The sequence below is a fragment of the Stegostoma tigrinum genome, chromosome 2 (assembly GCF_030684315.1).
Source record: "Stegostoma tigrinum isolate sSteTig4 chromosome 2, sSteTig4.hap1, whole genome shotgun sequence".
NCBI classification, from domain to species: Eukaryota; Metazoa; Chordata; class Chondrichthyes; order Orectolobiformes; family Stegostomatidae; genus Stegostoma; species Stegostoma tigrinum.
In genome coordinates this window covers 123,379,169-123,395,308 of record NC_081355.1, presented here as the reverse complement: position 1 = coordinate 123,395,308, position 16,140 = coordinate 123,379,169, and the positions used below count along the sequence as shown (strand labels likewise).

Genomic DNA, 16,140 nt, shown 5'->3' with positions numbered 1-16,140 from the left:
CCTTTACAGTGTAATTGAATGACAGATATTAAAAGAGATAATATGCTGAAGGTCTTGCCAGGGAAGACGCTGAGGTGGTTTTATTTCTCATGAGGGAATCTGCGACTACAAGGCAAATTTTCAGGATGAGGTGTTACTATTTTAGAGGTTAGAAGGAATTTCTTTTCTCAGAGGACGATAAATCTTTCAAAGTCTTTATTCAGAGAGCTATGGAGGCTGAGTCACTGAATATATTCAAGGCCGACTCCAGTCTATTTCTTATCTACGGAGTGAATGGCTACAGAGCACAGGCAGAAAAGTGGAGTTATGGTCAAGATTGGATCAGCACAATCTTCTTGAATAATGGAGCAGGCTCGAGGATCAAATAGCCTAATCCTTCTGTTTTTATTCTATCCAACAAAAAAGTAAGGCCAAATAAATTTATATTCCTAATTATCCAACCATCATCTATAACAAAACGTGTTTGTTCATTTAGATATAAGACTTCACCATTGTCCAACTAAATACAACAAATTTTCAGAGTTCTTATTTGATCTAAACAAATACAAGCTTTGTCTTCTAACACAATATGGAGCAACATTAAAGATCTCAAAGATCTGTGATACTGGAACATGAAGCAAAAGGAACTATGCAGTTGCAACATGGAGCAAGAGGAACCTGGCGGTCCAACAGGTTCTTACCATCTGTGATGTGAACCTTATGCAGTTTCTCTACTGCGTGAATCAAGCAAGGAGGGAAAATTCATAAAGAGTCACCTTACATCCATGTAGCTTTTCTCAAATTCAGGATATCCAAAAACTACTTTATGGCCAATGAAGCAGTTTAGGTACAGTCAACACTCCAGATAATTCTGTGCACAAGGTCACACAAGCAAGAGATACATGACCAGTAAAACGTAGCTTAGTAATGTTGGGTAAGGAATAAGCATTGTCAAGGGTATCAGGTCAATGCTTCGTCAGTATTGTACATTGCCATAGAATCTTTCATTCCAAATGAAACAGCATAGCCCAGTCAAAAAACAGGCCTCTTAACAATGCAGCACTTCTCAGAACTCCTTGAGAAAAGTAACAACCTGGATTATTTACTCAAATCACCAGAGTGGAATTAAAACAAACAGCCTTCTGCCTTAAGAGACAAGACTGCAAACCTTGAAGCCAAAGATGATCCAGTCTATAATTCTCTTCCACTATAACATGTGGTCAAGAGAATTAATTAGCAATTCTTAGTGATCAAGTACTTTGACGACCCTTGCAAAAATGCAAGTAAATCTCTTTCATTGTCATGAAGATAGGCAAAAGCCAAAGATCGTTTACCACTTTCAATGCATTTCAGACAGCAAATGTATAATCATCATTTAGCATCCTTCCATAAAATAGCATTAATATGACTGAACAGGAAAAGAACTGCAAGACCTTTTTTTAAAGTTACCATGGGAATACAATATTTTTCTAAAATTGATCAAAAATAATCCAAAATTTTAAAACATTCAAGCTATTTATAGTAATTAATTTTGAAAAGTTACTATTCTGCTGGTATTGACCAGTTTGTGAAACTACAATTTCCCATTTCTCAAACACCAAAAGAACTGCGGATGCTGTAAATCAGAAACAAAAACAAAGTCGCTGAAAAAGCTCAGCCTGTGTGGCAGCATCTGTGGAGGAGAAAACGGAGTTAACGTTTTGGGTGCAGTGGCCCTTCTGGTCCGGTCACCGGACCCAAAACGTTAACTCCGTTTTCTCCTCCACAGATGCTGCTAGACCTGCTGAGCTTTTCCACCAACTTTGTTTTTGTTCCCCTTTCTCATGCTGCTTTGGTACACAAGTGCTTCTGCAACTTTTTCTGCTGAACAACAAGACAATTGGAAATCTCAATGTGCATGATATTTCATAATACAGTAAATGGATGGTGAACTTTTAGAATTTAAGGTGGGAGAAACTGTTTCACAAGTTTTAATTGCAAATTTCCCATTGTAAAGTAAGACTTTTAACAGACGGAAAGACTAGTCATTAGCGTATCAATATCAAACTAAAACTTGAGAAGGCGGCAACGGAAGAACAACGGGCTGGGGAGTGAGTAAAGCCGAGGTGACTTCAGACATAGCTTGCTCATTTGTCAAAGTACTAAACCTAGTAATTATTGACACAGCTAACAAATTTATTTCAGCTCTCTTAGATAACAGTTAGGGAGCAAAGGCAAAACAATTATTAATATCTTATTCCCCAGCACCTGCTTCTGTTTCCTGCTGCTCAAATCTGTAGATGAAATAATGAGGAACATTACATGAGCAATAAGTGAACACAGCATTCAAGAATTTGTCAAACAGTAAACAGTTATCACTTAAAATTCAGTGAAGGTTAACCTCAGCAACCATGTGTCTGCATAGAGAGATGCAGCTTCCACATCATAATACTATGCAAAATGGAAACGGATATGCATTTGTCAATCAGAAACATTTCATGTCTACTATGAGGAAAGAATCCCTTTATCGCATCCTCCAGCCAATATTAGTAGAACATTAAGACTGATACTTATGATCAGAAAGGGTAGATTAGTAACTGATTTGAAGATACGGGATGATTTATTTCAAAAGAGGCATTTCAAAATACATTAATCTCAAAATTGTGATCTCTGTAATTCCTATGGAGGGCAACTTGCAAGCAAGTTTTAAAAGTCCATCAAGACCTTGATGCCAAAAATCAGTTGAGATTTTAAAAAGAATTGGCTTAATTTATAAAAAATTACAAAAGATAAACCAGAGTACACATACAAATGCCAAGTGTTGAAGAAGAGTTCACTTTGTTTAGAATAGGTTTAAAGGTGTAGTTAGGTTAGAGAAGAGCTTACTATGCTCTAAAATAACTGGGCAGTACAACTGATGAGAGGTCAGATCTTGTATGTCAACATTTTCTTTTGTCATAGATACTGCCAGACCGACCGATTATTTTCCGTTTTTGTAACTTCAATTCATGTTCCCAACCAGGGATTCAGTAGTTCTGTGAGCTACCATACTGTCGTTTAATTTTCATGATTAACGGTTTTGATTTGATTTAATTGTCACATCTAGGTACAGTGAAAAGTTTTGTTTTGCACGTAATACAAGCAGATCATTATAATAGGAAGCGTATTACAGTGACAGAACAGAGTGAAGAACAAAGTGATGTTGTGGCTGCAGAGAGGGTGCACAGACTAAGATGAGCACTAAATTTAAAATTGAGAAGTCCAATCTGAAGTCTAATAACAGCGTTGAAGAAGCTGTTCTTGAATTTGTTCAAATGTGTGCTTAAGCTTTTGTAACTTCTGACCGACAGAAGAGGTTGGAAGAGATTATAGAGATTACGGGAACTGCAGATGCTGGAGAATCCAAGATAACCAAGCGTGAAGCTGGATGAGATGCTGCTCGGCCTGCTGTGTTCATCCAGCTTCATGCTTTATTATCTTGGAAGAGATTATAAGTGGGTTGGGGAGTGGTCTTTGATTATGTTGGCTGCCCTCCCTGTATTTGCAACTCTCTTTATGATGATCCTGGGCAGAGCAGTTGCAAGCTGTGAAGTATCTGGACCTGGATTTCTAAGACGCATCGACAGAACCAAATTTACTCATTTTCTACCGGGGCAGAAGTGCTATTACGCTTTCTCGACTGCAGCATCAACTTGGGTGGGCCAGGACAGGTTGTTGGTGATCATGTAAAGTCAATCCAGGTAGTTGGACAAAGGTCTTACTCTTCTGTCAGTTGTAACTTGCATATTGTTCTTGGGCTGACAGAGTCATTCCTGAATGCAGCATTTGCTGTCCAGCCTTAATTACCCTCAATAAAGGTGGTGGAGATTTGACTTCTTGAACCACTGTAGTTCATTTTGTCTAATTATACCCACAGTGCCATTAAGGCAGGAAGTTCCAGATATCGACTCAGCGAAGGAACGGCAAAACGAGATGACAATATAGTTTTGACAGGAACTTGGTTGGTCCAAGTGTTCTCATGCATCAGCTGCCTAGTCTTTCCAAATAAGTCAAGGCTTTGGAAGGTACTTTTCAAGGAACCTTAGCAAGTTGCTCTTGTAGATTGTGCACACTGCTTAACAGCTTACGGATGGAGTGAACATTGAAGATGAAGGATAAGGTGCTATCAAGAAGGATTTTTGTGTCCTGGATAATGTTAAGATTCTTCAGTCACACTTCTGACAAGTATCTTGTAGAATGCGAACAGGAGGTGAGTTACACAGATTTCCTAGCCTCTTGTCCTTGATGTCACAGTATTTTTAGGCTCATCCAGTTCCATTTCTGATAAATTTTGTCTCAGTATATTGAGAGCAAGAGATTCAATAATGATAAGGCATTTAGTATAAGATGATTAGATTTAGTGGAAGACAATTAGATTTCTCTTTTTGGAAGAATTCATTACCCATTACTTGATTGGTACCAATTTACCTGCCAGATACCAACCGAAGCCCAACTGTCATGCCGGTTCTACAGCTTGTGGATATGGACTGCTTGAGATTCTGCCAAGTTTCAAATAATACTGAACATCTAGTACTGAGTACTGAAACATAAGCAAATAACTTAATTCTGACTTTGATTTTTTAAATGGAGGAATGGAACAGCTGAAAACGGTGATGTAGTGATAAAGCCACTGGACTCAATTTCAGAAGCCTAAGCTAATGCTCTGACAAATTACTGGAGCTTAATTTCAATCAATAAAAACCTGGGATTGAAAGTTAGTCTGAACAACAGTCACCATGAACCTGCCATCTATTGTCATATTTGAGTCAGTAATTCCTTAAGTCCCTTAAGGAAGAAAATCTGCTGTCTTCACCCATTTTGGTCAACATAGTGCAGTTGCACATCAGTGTGGATGACTCTTTTCCATTCTGTGAAATGACCTAACAAGCCACTCTGTTCAAGGGCAATTAGGGATAGGCAACAAGTATTGACCTACCCAGCGGCATTCCATTAAAGATTCTTACAATAGGAAAAAGGAAAGAAATTCTGAGCTACGTCACTTGATTACTACCAATTAATCACCTACTGACCGTTGCTGAATGTACATAAAAGGTAGTCATTAGAGCAAGAATGAATTAGTCTGGATTTAAGGAAAAGTTGCATTTATACAGGACACCTTGTGTCTTCAGGAAATACCTGAAAGCACTTTAGAGTCAAGGAATTGCTTTTGAATTTTAGGCCCTTTTATCTACTAACCAATTCACACAAACTAATACTCCACAACTGTTATAATGGTGAGAGTCAAAAGACCATCCATTTTGAGATACCTTTCTCAAGGAATAGTTCATAGAGCCTCACTTTAAAATTTTATCTTCAGGAACTACATTTTAAAAGTGCAACATTTCCTCTGTACTCCAGTGGAGTTGAGCTGAAATCATAGGCCTGGATTTTCCACTGGTCAGGCAGTCATTATTTCAGTATGTATAGGGGTCGTGCATGTGGGCCCTGCAGAATCCCATCTGCAGCACACAGTGAAGAAATTGCCCAGGAAACTGAACTTTCCACTTGGCAATTCTGTTATGCCTGGAACCTCTGAAAGTCTCCATTTTAATTAAAGTCTTCACTTGGCTCCAATTAAATTAAGTAAAACAGAGATAATGGGAATTGCAGATGCTGGAGAATCCGAGGTAACAAAGTACGGAGCTGGATGAACACAGCAGGCCAAGCAGCATCCGAGGAGCACAAATCCCAACCTCACCATCAAACCCACAGACAAGGGAAGCGCGGTTGTGGTATGGCGCACTGACCTTTACATTGCTGAGGCCAGACGCCAACTCTCCAACATGTCCTCCTACCATCCCCTGGATCACAACCCCACACCCGAGCACCAAACCATTATCTCCCAAACCATCCACAACCACATCACCTCAGGTGACCTCATTGTTTCCAAACACCGCACCACCCACTTCTACCTCCTTTCCAAAATCAACAAACCCGCCTGCCCTGATCGACCCATTGTCTCCGCCTGCTCCTGCCCCACCAAACTCATCTCCACCCAACTGGACTCCATTTTCTCCCCCTTGGTCCAGGAACTCCCTACCTACTTCCACGACACCACCCATGCCCTCCATCTCCTCCAGAACTTCCAATTCCCCGGTCCCCAATACCTCATTTTCACCATGGACGTCCAGTTCCTATACACTTGCATTCCCTGTGCAGATGGCCTCAAGGCCCTCCGCTTCTTCCCGTCTCGCAGATCCGACCAGTCCCCCTTCACCGACACCCTCATCCGCCTAGCCGAACTTGTCCTCACCCTCAACAACTTCTCTTTCGATTCCTCCCACTTCCTACAGACGAAGGGGGTGGCCAACGGTACCCGCATGGGCCCAAGCTATGCCTGCCTCGTTGTAGGTTGTGTGGAATAGTCCCTCTTCCGCACCTACACTGGCCCTAAATCCCACCTCTTCCTCCGTTACATTGATGACTGCATCGGCGCCGCCTTGTGCTCCCAAGAGGAGTTCGAACAGGTCATCCACTTCACCAACACCTTCCATCCCAACCTTAAGTTCATCTGGACCATCTCCAACACATCCCTCACCTTCCTGGGCGCCTCCGTCTCCATCTCAGGCAACCACCTAGAAACCAATGTCCATTTCAAGCCCACGGTCTCCCACAGCTACCTAGAATAAACCTCCTCCCACCCACCTTCCTGCAAAAATTCCATCCCCTATTCCCTCGCCTCCGCCGCACCTGCTCCCAGGAGGAGGCATTCCACTCCCGTACATCCCAGATGTCCTTGTTCTTCAAGGACCGCAACTCCCCTCTGGGGCGGTCGAGAATGCCCTTGACCATGTCTCCCGCATTTCCCGCAACTCATCCCTCACACCCCACCCCCGCAATAACCGCCAAAAGAGAATCCCCCTAGTCCTCACATATCACCCCACCAACCTCTGGATACAACACATCATCCTCCGACACTTCCGCCAGCTACAATCCGACCCCACCACCCAAGACGTTTTTCCATCCCCACCCTTGTCTGGCTTCCGGAGAGATCACTCTCTCCACGACTCGCTTGTCCGCTCCACACTCCCCTCCAAACCCACCACACCCAGCACTTTCCCCTGCAACTGCAGGAAGTGCTACACTTGCCTCCACACCTCCTCCCACATCCAGCAGATGCTCACCTGCACATCTGCCAATGTGGTATACTGCATCCGCTGTACCCACTGCGGCTTCCTCTACATTGGGGAAACCAAGTGGAGGCTTGGGGACTGCTTTGCAGAACACCTACGCTCGGTTCGCAATAAACAACTGCACCTCCAAGTCGTGAACCATTTTAACTCCCTCTCCCATGGATGACATGTCCATCCTGGGCCTCCTGCAGTGCCATAATGATGCCACCCGAAGGTTGCAGGAACAACAACTCATATTCCGCTTGGGAACCCTCCTGACCAATGGTATCAATGTGGATTTCACAAGCTTCAAAATCTCCCCTCCCCCCAATACATCCCAAAACCAGCCCAGCTCGTCCCCGCCTCCCTAACCTGTTCTTCCTCTCACCCATCTCCTCCTTCCAGCTCAAGCCACACCTCCATGTCCTACCTACTAACCTCATCCCGCCCCCTTGACCTGTCCATCCTCCCCAGACTGACCTATCCCCTCCCTACCTATCTTCTCCTCTATCCAATTTCGGTTCGCCTCCCCCTCTCTCCCTATTTATTTCAAAATCCTCTCCCCATCCCCCTGTTCTGATGAAGGGTCTAGGCCTATAACGTCAGCTTTTGTGCTCCTAAGATGCTTCTTGGCCTGCTGTGTTCATCCAGCTTGACACTTTGCTGTCTCAAATTAAGTATAGCAGTTGCTCAGGATAAATTAGACTATTAAACACCTAGGCTACTGCTGAGTAACTCTTAAGATGAACCCATAAAGTTAACACACAAGCCAAACGACAACTACCCCAAACCCGAACTGATAAACCCCCTCCGTGCCTCCCCACTGCTTTCCAGACCCGACCTTTCCTGCTGCCGCAGGATCAGAAGTTCCCAGACTGGATACCCATTTACCTCTACACTAAATCAAAATTCAATATATTATGTTATGTGACAAAGGTTAATAAAGTGCAAATCAACCTGAAAACAAAAAGAAAATTCAAAACAAAGAGTAAAACCTAAGCCTGCAGGTTGTAGCTATAATGGTTGACAGGGTCGATGGTGGAGGATATCTCCTTTCATAGGGGACAGAATTTAAAAATGAGAGGATTCCTACTTAAAGCACAGACACGGTAATATTTTCTACAAGAGGAATTCTCTTCTTTAGAGAGCAGTGGGAGGCTGAATCATTGAATTCATTCACATCTGATTCAGATAGATATTTGTTCAATAGGAACACACAGAAAAGTGAAGTTACAGTCAGAATCATGATTTAAATGAATGGTAAAGCAAATGTTGGCAGGCTGAATAACCTACTCCTGCTTATACTTTTATGATTTCATACTTACTATTACGTGCATCTTAACTGATGTCTAGTGATATAACTTAAAAATATCAGGATTCAAACAACATGGAAATAAATAAATTTCACTTATTTACTATATTTAACATCGATATTCTAAACATTTCAAAACACTTGGCCCATAAAATGAATCATATGTCCGAGAAATTGAGCGTCAATGCTTAAAAGCATGCACCACTAATGCTGCAAAGTGCATTGTACATTAATATTTGTACAAAGAGCTGCGATAATGGCATATACTGAAAATGAATCATTACGGCTGAAGTTAAAATAAGTTGCCAGCTAGATTTGCTCTCAAAACATGCCAAAAATGCAGCAATTTATTTTTATTTTAGCACAGACCCACAAAATATATGTGGTCAAAACAGTAAAGTTGACCAATATAAAATTTAAATTAAAATATTCACATCAGGGGCTTAAAAGGGATTTGAAGCAGCACAATGATCTTGAGAAAGAAGCACTGAATTCAAAGATATTATCAAATCAACGACAATTCACCAACTGTCGCTCACAGTATTCAAGAGCAGTGGTTGCGAATATAGTAAAAGCATTGAGCAGAAGTAATTTAGAGATTGTTACATTCTTAAGTTTTCTACTGACCTAGCCTCAACAAAGAAAAAGTTTCTCTTTCCCTTATGAAGAATTGCAACCTGACATCACTCTCTGAATGACCTCATTCTAACATTAACAGTTACGTCACTAAAATAAAACAAAGAACTGTGGATGCTGGAGATCTGGAACAAAAACAAAGATTGATGGAGAAACTCAAGAGGTCTGGCACCATCTGTGGGAAGAAAGCAGAGTTAATGTTTTAAGTCCGATGACTCTTCATCAAAACTGTTAGTTGCTCGGAAAAATGGTATTAAATGTTGAAGGTGAAGTTGGGCGGGGTGTTGAGAAGGGGAGAGGTGAACAGATAATTGGAGACAGAACTAAAAATCACCCAGTCTTATATACTACTAGGCTCATTATCGCACTACATGGATTGCGTTAAGAACAGCTCACCTATTTTCTCACTCTTAGCTCTTCTTCATCACTTATTCAGCATTTCTTTTGCCCTGCTATCCACAGTCCCCTTCTTTATCTACCCCCTTCATATCTCCCTCTCTCTCTCTCTCTCTCTCTCTCTGCACTCCATCTACAACTATCCATTCTCCTCTCCCCTTTTTAACCATATTCATTTAAAGGGATGTGACCTTCACTGACTAGGGCAGCATTCATTGCCCACAAAGATGGTAGTAAACTACTTTCTTAAACCACTACAGATTTTGGGGTGTAGAAATACCCACAGTGACATTAAAGAGACAGTTCCAGGATTTTGACCCAGTAAGAGTGAAGGGATGGTGTTATATTTCCAAGTCAGGATGGTGTGTGGCTTGAAGGAAAACTTGCAGGAGGCAATGTTCCCACGCATCTGCAAGTACTGCTAGATTATTGTACACAGTGAATTAAATCAATAATTGTGATCACCATTTGTATTTGCCAATAAGGTCCCAGAAGCCAGGTCTGGTTGTGTTGCAGGGGCCCAAGGTTGCTTGCTTGTAGTAACTGTAGAACTTCAGCATAAGCTCATTTGATGGCTGAAATGAACCTATTTTTTAAAAAATTGAAAAACCTAATTAGTCTAACATTTTCACTTTTCAAACATCAATTAAATCTTAATTGAAACAGCTGCAAATCACACTGAAAATGGGATGTAACTGCAAGAATGCTAACAAATCTTCTACAAAACATTATATCAAAACAGAAAGCAACAGAGTCAACAGGTGCCCTGGCTAATTGGTACATTTGCTGTCACAAACTAACATTAGAGTCTAACAATTTTCAATTCACAGTAGAACTGACAAGATATTGATCTTTACCAGAATGGTTCAATACAATTCTTCATTTGGCTAATTGGGGATCTTCACTTGGTTAGTGTAATTTTGATTAGCAAAATGAGCAACACAGATCGTAATTGGAGGATATGTGAGCTTGATACTCATTCACATATTCACCTGTGTATTGAACATTTATGCAAGTTTATTAGCAAAATGAAAACTAAAATTAGAGAGTGCAACAGTTTTTGATCATTGCGTTTTAGCTTTATTTCCTTGCCTCCTGTTTAAGAGCATCTTTTAAGAACAGTGCATAAAATGTGTGAAAATTACTGATCTACAACACCTTGAGGCTATGAATGCTGACCCTATAGAAACTGCCAAGGAGTCATCAGTTGTGGAGCTTTAACTTCCCGAGCACTGCTGGGAACACTCTGAACTTACCTATTTGCCACATCAGCAATCTTCCCCATTCCATACCCTGGCAATTGCCACAGTTCAGTAATGTTAGCTTTCCTACCACCATAATAAGCTAATTCCCTATAAAGGATAGTAGGTAACGATCTTGATTGGTTCATAGATTCTGGACTGGGGGAAGACTGGGAAGGGGCAATGGAGAGAGGATGGAATGAACTGGGGATAAAAATTACGGCGTTTAAAGAGGGTAAAGAGGCACTGAAGGCAAGTGATTGTGGCTTGGAAAGGAGTACCAGCAATCGGGGAGAGATAAAGATTGGAATGAAATTACTCGGGCAGACAGGCAAATGAGTCAGATATGGGGGGGGTGGGGGTGGGGAATAGACAGCCATGGCTGATAAAGGACGTCAGGAAATGTATCAAAGAAAAAAAAGAGACAGCCTATAAAAAGTGTCCAAGAACACTGGGCAATCAGAAGATTGGGAAGGTTACAAAAACAAACAGAGGATAACAAAGAAAAAAAATAAGGAAGGAGAGGATCGAATATGAAGGTAGGCTAGCCAGTAATATTAGAAATGATAGTAAAAGTTTCTTTCAATACATAAGAAACAAACGAGAGGCAAAAGTAGGCATTGGGCTGCTCCAAATTGATGCTGGAAAGCTAGTGTTGGGACATAAGGAAATAGCTGAAGAACTTAATAAGTACTTTGCGTCAATCTTCACAGTGGAGGATATGAGTAGTATCCCAACAATTAAGGACAGTCAGGGGGCAGAGTTGAGTATGGTAGACATTGCAAAAGAGAAAGTGCTAGTAAAGCTAAAAGGTCTGAAAATTGATAAATCTCCTGGCCTCGATAGGTTGCATCCTAGAGTTCTGAGGAAATTGATTCTGATCTTTCAAAAGTCGCTGGAGTCAGGGAAAGTCCTAGATGATTGGAAAATCGCTGTTGTAAACAAGGGGGTTAAGTAAGGATACGGCAAAAGATGGAAAATTATAGGCTGATTAATCTAACCTCGGTTGTTGGTAAAATTCTAGAATCCATCGTTAAGGATGAGATATCTAAATTCTTGGAAGTGCAGGGTTGGATTAGAACAAGTCAGCATGGATTTAGTAAGGGGAGGTCGCGCCTGACAAACTTGTTAGAATTCTTTGAAGAGGTAACAAGTAGGTCAGACCAGGGAAACCCAGTGGATGTTATCTATCTAGACTTCCCAAAGGCCTTGGATAAGGTGCCTCACGGGAGGCTGCTGAGTAAGGTGAGGGCCCATGGTGTTCAAGGTGAGCTACTGGCTTGGATTGAGGATTGGCTGTCTGACAGCAGGCAGAGAGTTGGGATAAAAGGCTCTTTTTCGGAATGGCAACCGGTGACAAGTGTCGTCCTGCAGGGATTAGTGTTGGGGCCGCAGCTGTTCACTTTATATGTTAATGATCTGGATGAAGCGAAGTTTGCTAAAGATACGAAGTTAGGTGGACAGGCAGGTAGTGCCAAGGAGGTAGAGAGGCTGCAGAAAGATTTAGACCGTTTAGGAGAGTGGTCCAGGATATGGCTGATGAAATTCAATGTGAGCAAATGCGTGGTCTTGTACTTTGGAAAAAAGAATACAAACATGGACTATTTTCTAAACGGCGAGAAAATTCATAAAGCCGAAGTACAAAGGGATCTGGGAGTGCTAGTCCAGGATTGTCTAAAGGTTAACTTGCAGGTAGAGTCCGTAATTAAGAAAGCGAATATAATGTTGTCGTTCATCTCAAGAGGGTTGGAATATAAAAGCAGCAATGTGCTTCTGAGGCTTTATAAGGCTCTAGTTAGGCCCCATTTAGAATACTGTGTCCAATTTTGGGCCCCACCTCAGGAAGGACATACTGGCACTGCAGTGTGTCCAGCAGAGATTCACACAGATGATCCCTGGAGTGGTAGGCCTAATGTATGATGAATGACTGAGGATCCTGGGATTGTATTCATTAGAGTTTAGAAGGTTGAGGGGAGATCTAATAGAAACTTACAAGATAATGTATGGCTTAGAAAGGGTGGACGCTGGGAGGTTGTTTCCGTTAGGCAGGGAGACTAGGACCCATGGGCACAGCCTTAGAATTAGATGGGGTAAATTTAGAACGGAAATGAGGAGATATTTCTTCAGCCAGAGAGTGGTGGGCCTGTGGAATTCATTGCCACGGAGCACAGTGGAGGTTGGGATGTTAAATGTCTTCAAGGCAGAGATTGATAATTTCTTGATCTCGCAAGGAATCAAGGGCTACGGGGAGAGTGCAGGTAAGTGGAGTTGAAATGCCCATTAGCCATGATTAAATGGCCGAGTGGATTGATGGGCCGAATGGCCTTACTTCCACTCCTACATCTTATGGTCTTATGGACAAGAACTAGGCGCAGGGGTAGGCAATTCAGTCCCTCAGACTTGCTCTGTCATCGGATATGATCATGCTGATCTCATCTTGACCCCAACTCCACCTAATAAAAAATGAAAGAACTGTGGATGCTGCAAATCCAGAACAAAAACAGGAGTTGCTAGAAATGCTCAGCAGGTCTGGCAGTATCTGTGGAGGAAAAAACAAAGTTGACGTTTTGGGCCCGAAAACTAATGTTTTCCCAGCTACCATCAGCTCTGCAGAAGGGTCAACAGACCTGAAATGTTAATTCTGTTTCTTTCCTTCGCAGATGCTGCCCAGACCTGCTGAGCTTTTCCAGCAACTCCTGTTTTTGTTCCCAACTCCACTTGTCTGCCCACTGTCCATAACCCTTCAACCCATTACTAATTAAAAATCTGTCTCCTACCTAAATTTACTCAGTGCTCCAGCATCCCCAGTAACTGCAAAGGGGAGAGTTGGAATGGCATTAAAAGAATCGTGCTAAGGATACTTGTGGTGCAGTGGTAGTGACCCTACCGTTGAGCCGAAAGGCCTGGGTTCAAATCCCACCTGTTCCATAGGTACGAAGTAACATTTCTGAACAGGTTGACTAGAAAACATCCAAGAAATAAAAATGTTGTGCTTGAATTTACGACAAATAAATAGAGACATTGCTTCCACTGGCAGTTGAACAGGGAATTCATATACATAAAGCGAAGTAGCTTACTGGAAGCAGTAAAAGGAGAAAGAGAGAAGCAAGGATTTTGAACAGACAACAGCATAAGTGAACTTGTCTTTCAAAAGATAATAAGAAATAGCAAACAAGTATAAAAGAAGCATTTGGATAAGTACTTAAAAACCCAGGGAACAGCAGGCTATGGACCAAGTGCACATAAATGGGATCAGTGTGGTTTTTTGTTTGTTGTTGGGCTTGATTCTGTGCTGTATAACTCCATGACTATAACATTAAGGAAGTCTTGCATCTATTGTACAGGATATTAGTGAAATCACATGTAATTTTACTCACTTGACTTAAGAAGTAATGCACTTGTTCTGGAGGCCGATTACAGAATGCTGACTTGACTACTGGAATTAACCTGGTTTGTCTTACCTGGAAAATTTGAACGGACTGAGCTCACACTTTTAGGAGTTTCAAAGGATGGGAGAGATCTTATTGAAGCCAGCATTCTGTGTGGACTTGACAAGGTTGACACCTACAGCATGTTTGTCTTTATGGGGGAAATCTAGAACTAAGGGACACAATTTCAAAATAAGAGGATTCCCCAATTAAGACAGAAATGAGAAAGAAAGAATTCTCTTCCCCAGTGAATAATGGAGGTTGGGTCACTGAATGTATTAGCGTCTCTTTCCAAAATATCAAATATCCTTGAATAGTCAAGTCCCACTCATATCCCTAATCACAATCATTCTGTCCCCATTTGTTGCTTTAATGAAAACAAAAGCATTCAATTCTGTTTTATCATCAGTTGTGGCTATTCTAACCTTAAGATCATAAGACACAGGGACAGGTTGGTGCAAGTTTGGTGGGCTGAAAGGCTTGCTCTTATGTTGTATTGTTTTGTAATGTTCATTGGTCTTTGCTCTAGAAGTAGGCCATTCTGACCATTGAGTCTTCTCTACCATTCAATTTGGCCACGGCTGGCTAATCTGATAACCTTCAATCGCAGTATCTTACTTTATGCACAAAACCCTCAATTCCCTTACTATTTAAAAATGCACTTAACGACCTAGCCTCTCAAGCTCTCCTCATCTCTGTCTTTAATGAGCAACCTCTTTGATATTTTTTCCTCTGGTCCTAGAATTTTCCAAAAGGGAAAATGGCTCTCCACACCTATGCTGTCACATACTTGAAGAATGTCATGCAATAACATTTCCTCTCATTTTGCTAAGCCACAATGAGTACAAGTCCAACCTGCTTAACCTATCCTTATAAGAAAATCCCTCCACACCTGCGATAATCTCAGTGAACCTTCTCTGGATTACCTCCAATGTTAATATCTCTCTGCTATCATAAAGGGGAACAAAACAGTAAGAAAGCAAGACAATATGCAGCATCTTAACGTTTCTTTTCAATTATGGAAAATCACAATGTTATGGATGTCAATGCAAGATAACACTTGATCAAATATCTCGCTCCCCAAAGGAAGCAGTGGATTACTTAATGCACAACTATGACTCTGTTAAGTAAAGCACGTAGAGGAAGGCAATTTATCCCATGACAGTTGTGAAATTTAGAAGATTATGCTTTAAGATATGTCTTGATTTACAAGATCACTATATTTTGGGAGTGCAGCTCTAAATATAAATAGATCAATGGAGTTGGGTAATCTTTGTTGGAGTCTGCCCGACAGTAATCCGAAGTCATTGGGTCATAGAGCTGTACAGCATGGAAACAGAATCTTTGGTCCAACTGTCCATGCCCAGATGTTGAATCCCATTTGCCAACATTTGGCCCATATCCCTCTAAACCCTTCCTACTCATATTCTCAACCAGATACCTTTTAAACATTGTAACTGTACCAACCTCCACCACCTCATCTGGCAGTTGATTCCATACAAGCACGACCCTCCATGAAAAAGTTGCCCCTTCGGTCCCTTTTCAATCTTTCCCCTCTCACCTTAAACCTATGCCCTCTAGTTTGGGACTGCCACACACCTGGGAAAAGACCTTGGCTATTCACCCTATCCATAAGCCTCGTGATTTTATAAACTTCTCGAAGGTCACCCCTCAGCCTCTGACGCTTCAGGGAAAATAGACAGAGCCTATTCAGCCTCTTCGTCTAGCTCAAACCCTCCAACCCTGGCAATATCCATGTAAGTCTTTTCAGAATCCTTTCAAGTTTTACAACACCTTTCCTACAGTAGGGAGACAAGAACTGAATGCAGTATGCCAGAAGTGGCCTAACCAGAGTCATTTAATTGTTACATGCCTGAGGAAAACTGTGATGGTTTTATTGGAAGAGATGAGATGGAAGGTTTTCATTCTCAGAGACAATGCCAGCAGGTACGGAGCACAGCATGATTAGCCCCCAAAGCTTCCAGAAAGGTATTATAATTCTAAGTACTGTTATTGTA

General features: G+C 41.6%; 1 protein-coding gene across 6 annotated transcripts in view; it reads right to left on the bottom strand.

Moving 5' to 3' along the window:
• The window catches only part of acbd5a (acyl-CoA binding domain containing 5a), an 89,250-nt gene that overhangs the window by 59,485 nt on the left and 13,625 nt on the right, over window positions 1-16,140 (bottom strand). For 4 of the 6 annotated variants that reach the window (XM_048554500.2, XM_048554540.2, XM_048554508.2 and 1 more), the window contains exon 2: window positions 9,919-10,039. The exons of the other annotated variants lie outside the window; for them this stretch is intronic. In XM_048554500.2, coding sequence (XP_048410457.1) covers window positions 9,919-10,039 — 121 coding nt within the window. The remainder of the gene's footprint in view (window positions 1-9,918; window positions 10,040-16,140) is intronic. 6 annotated transcript variants of the gene reach the window in all.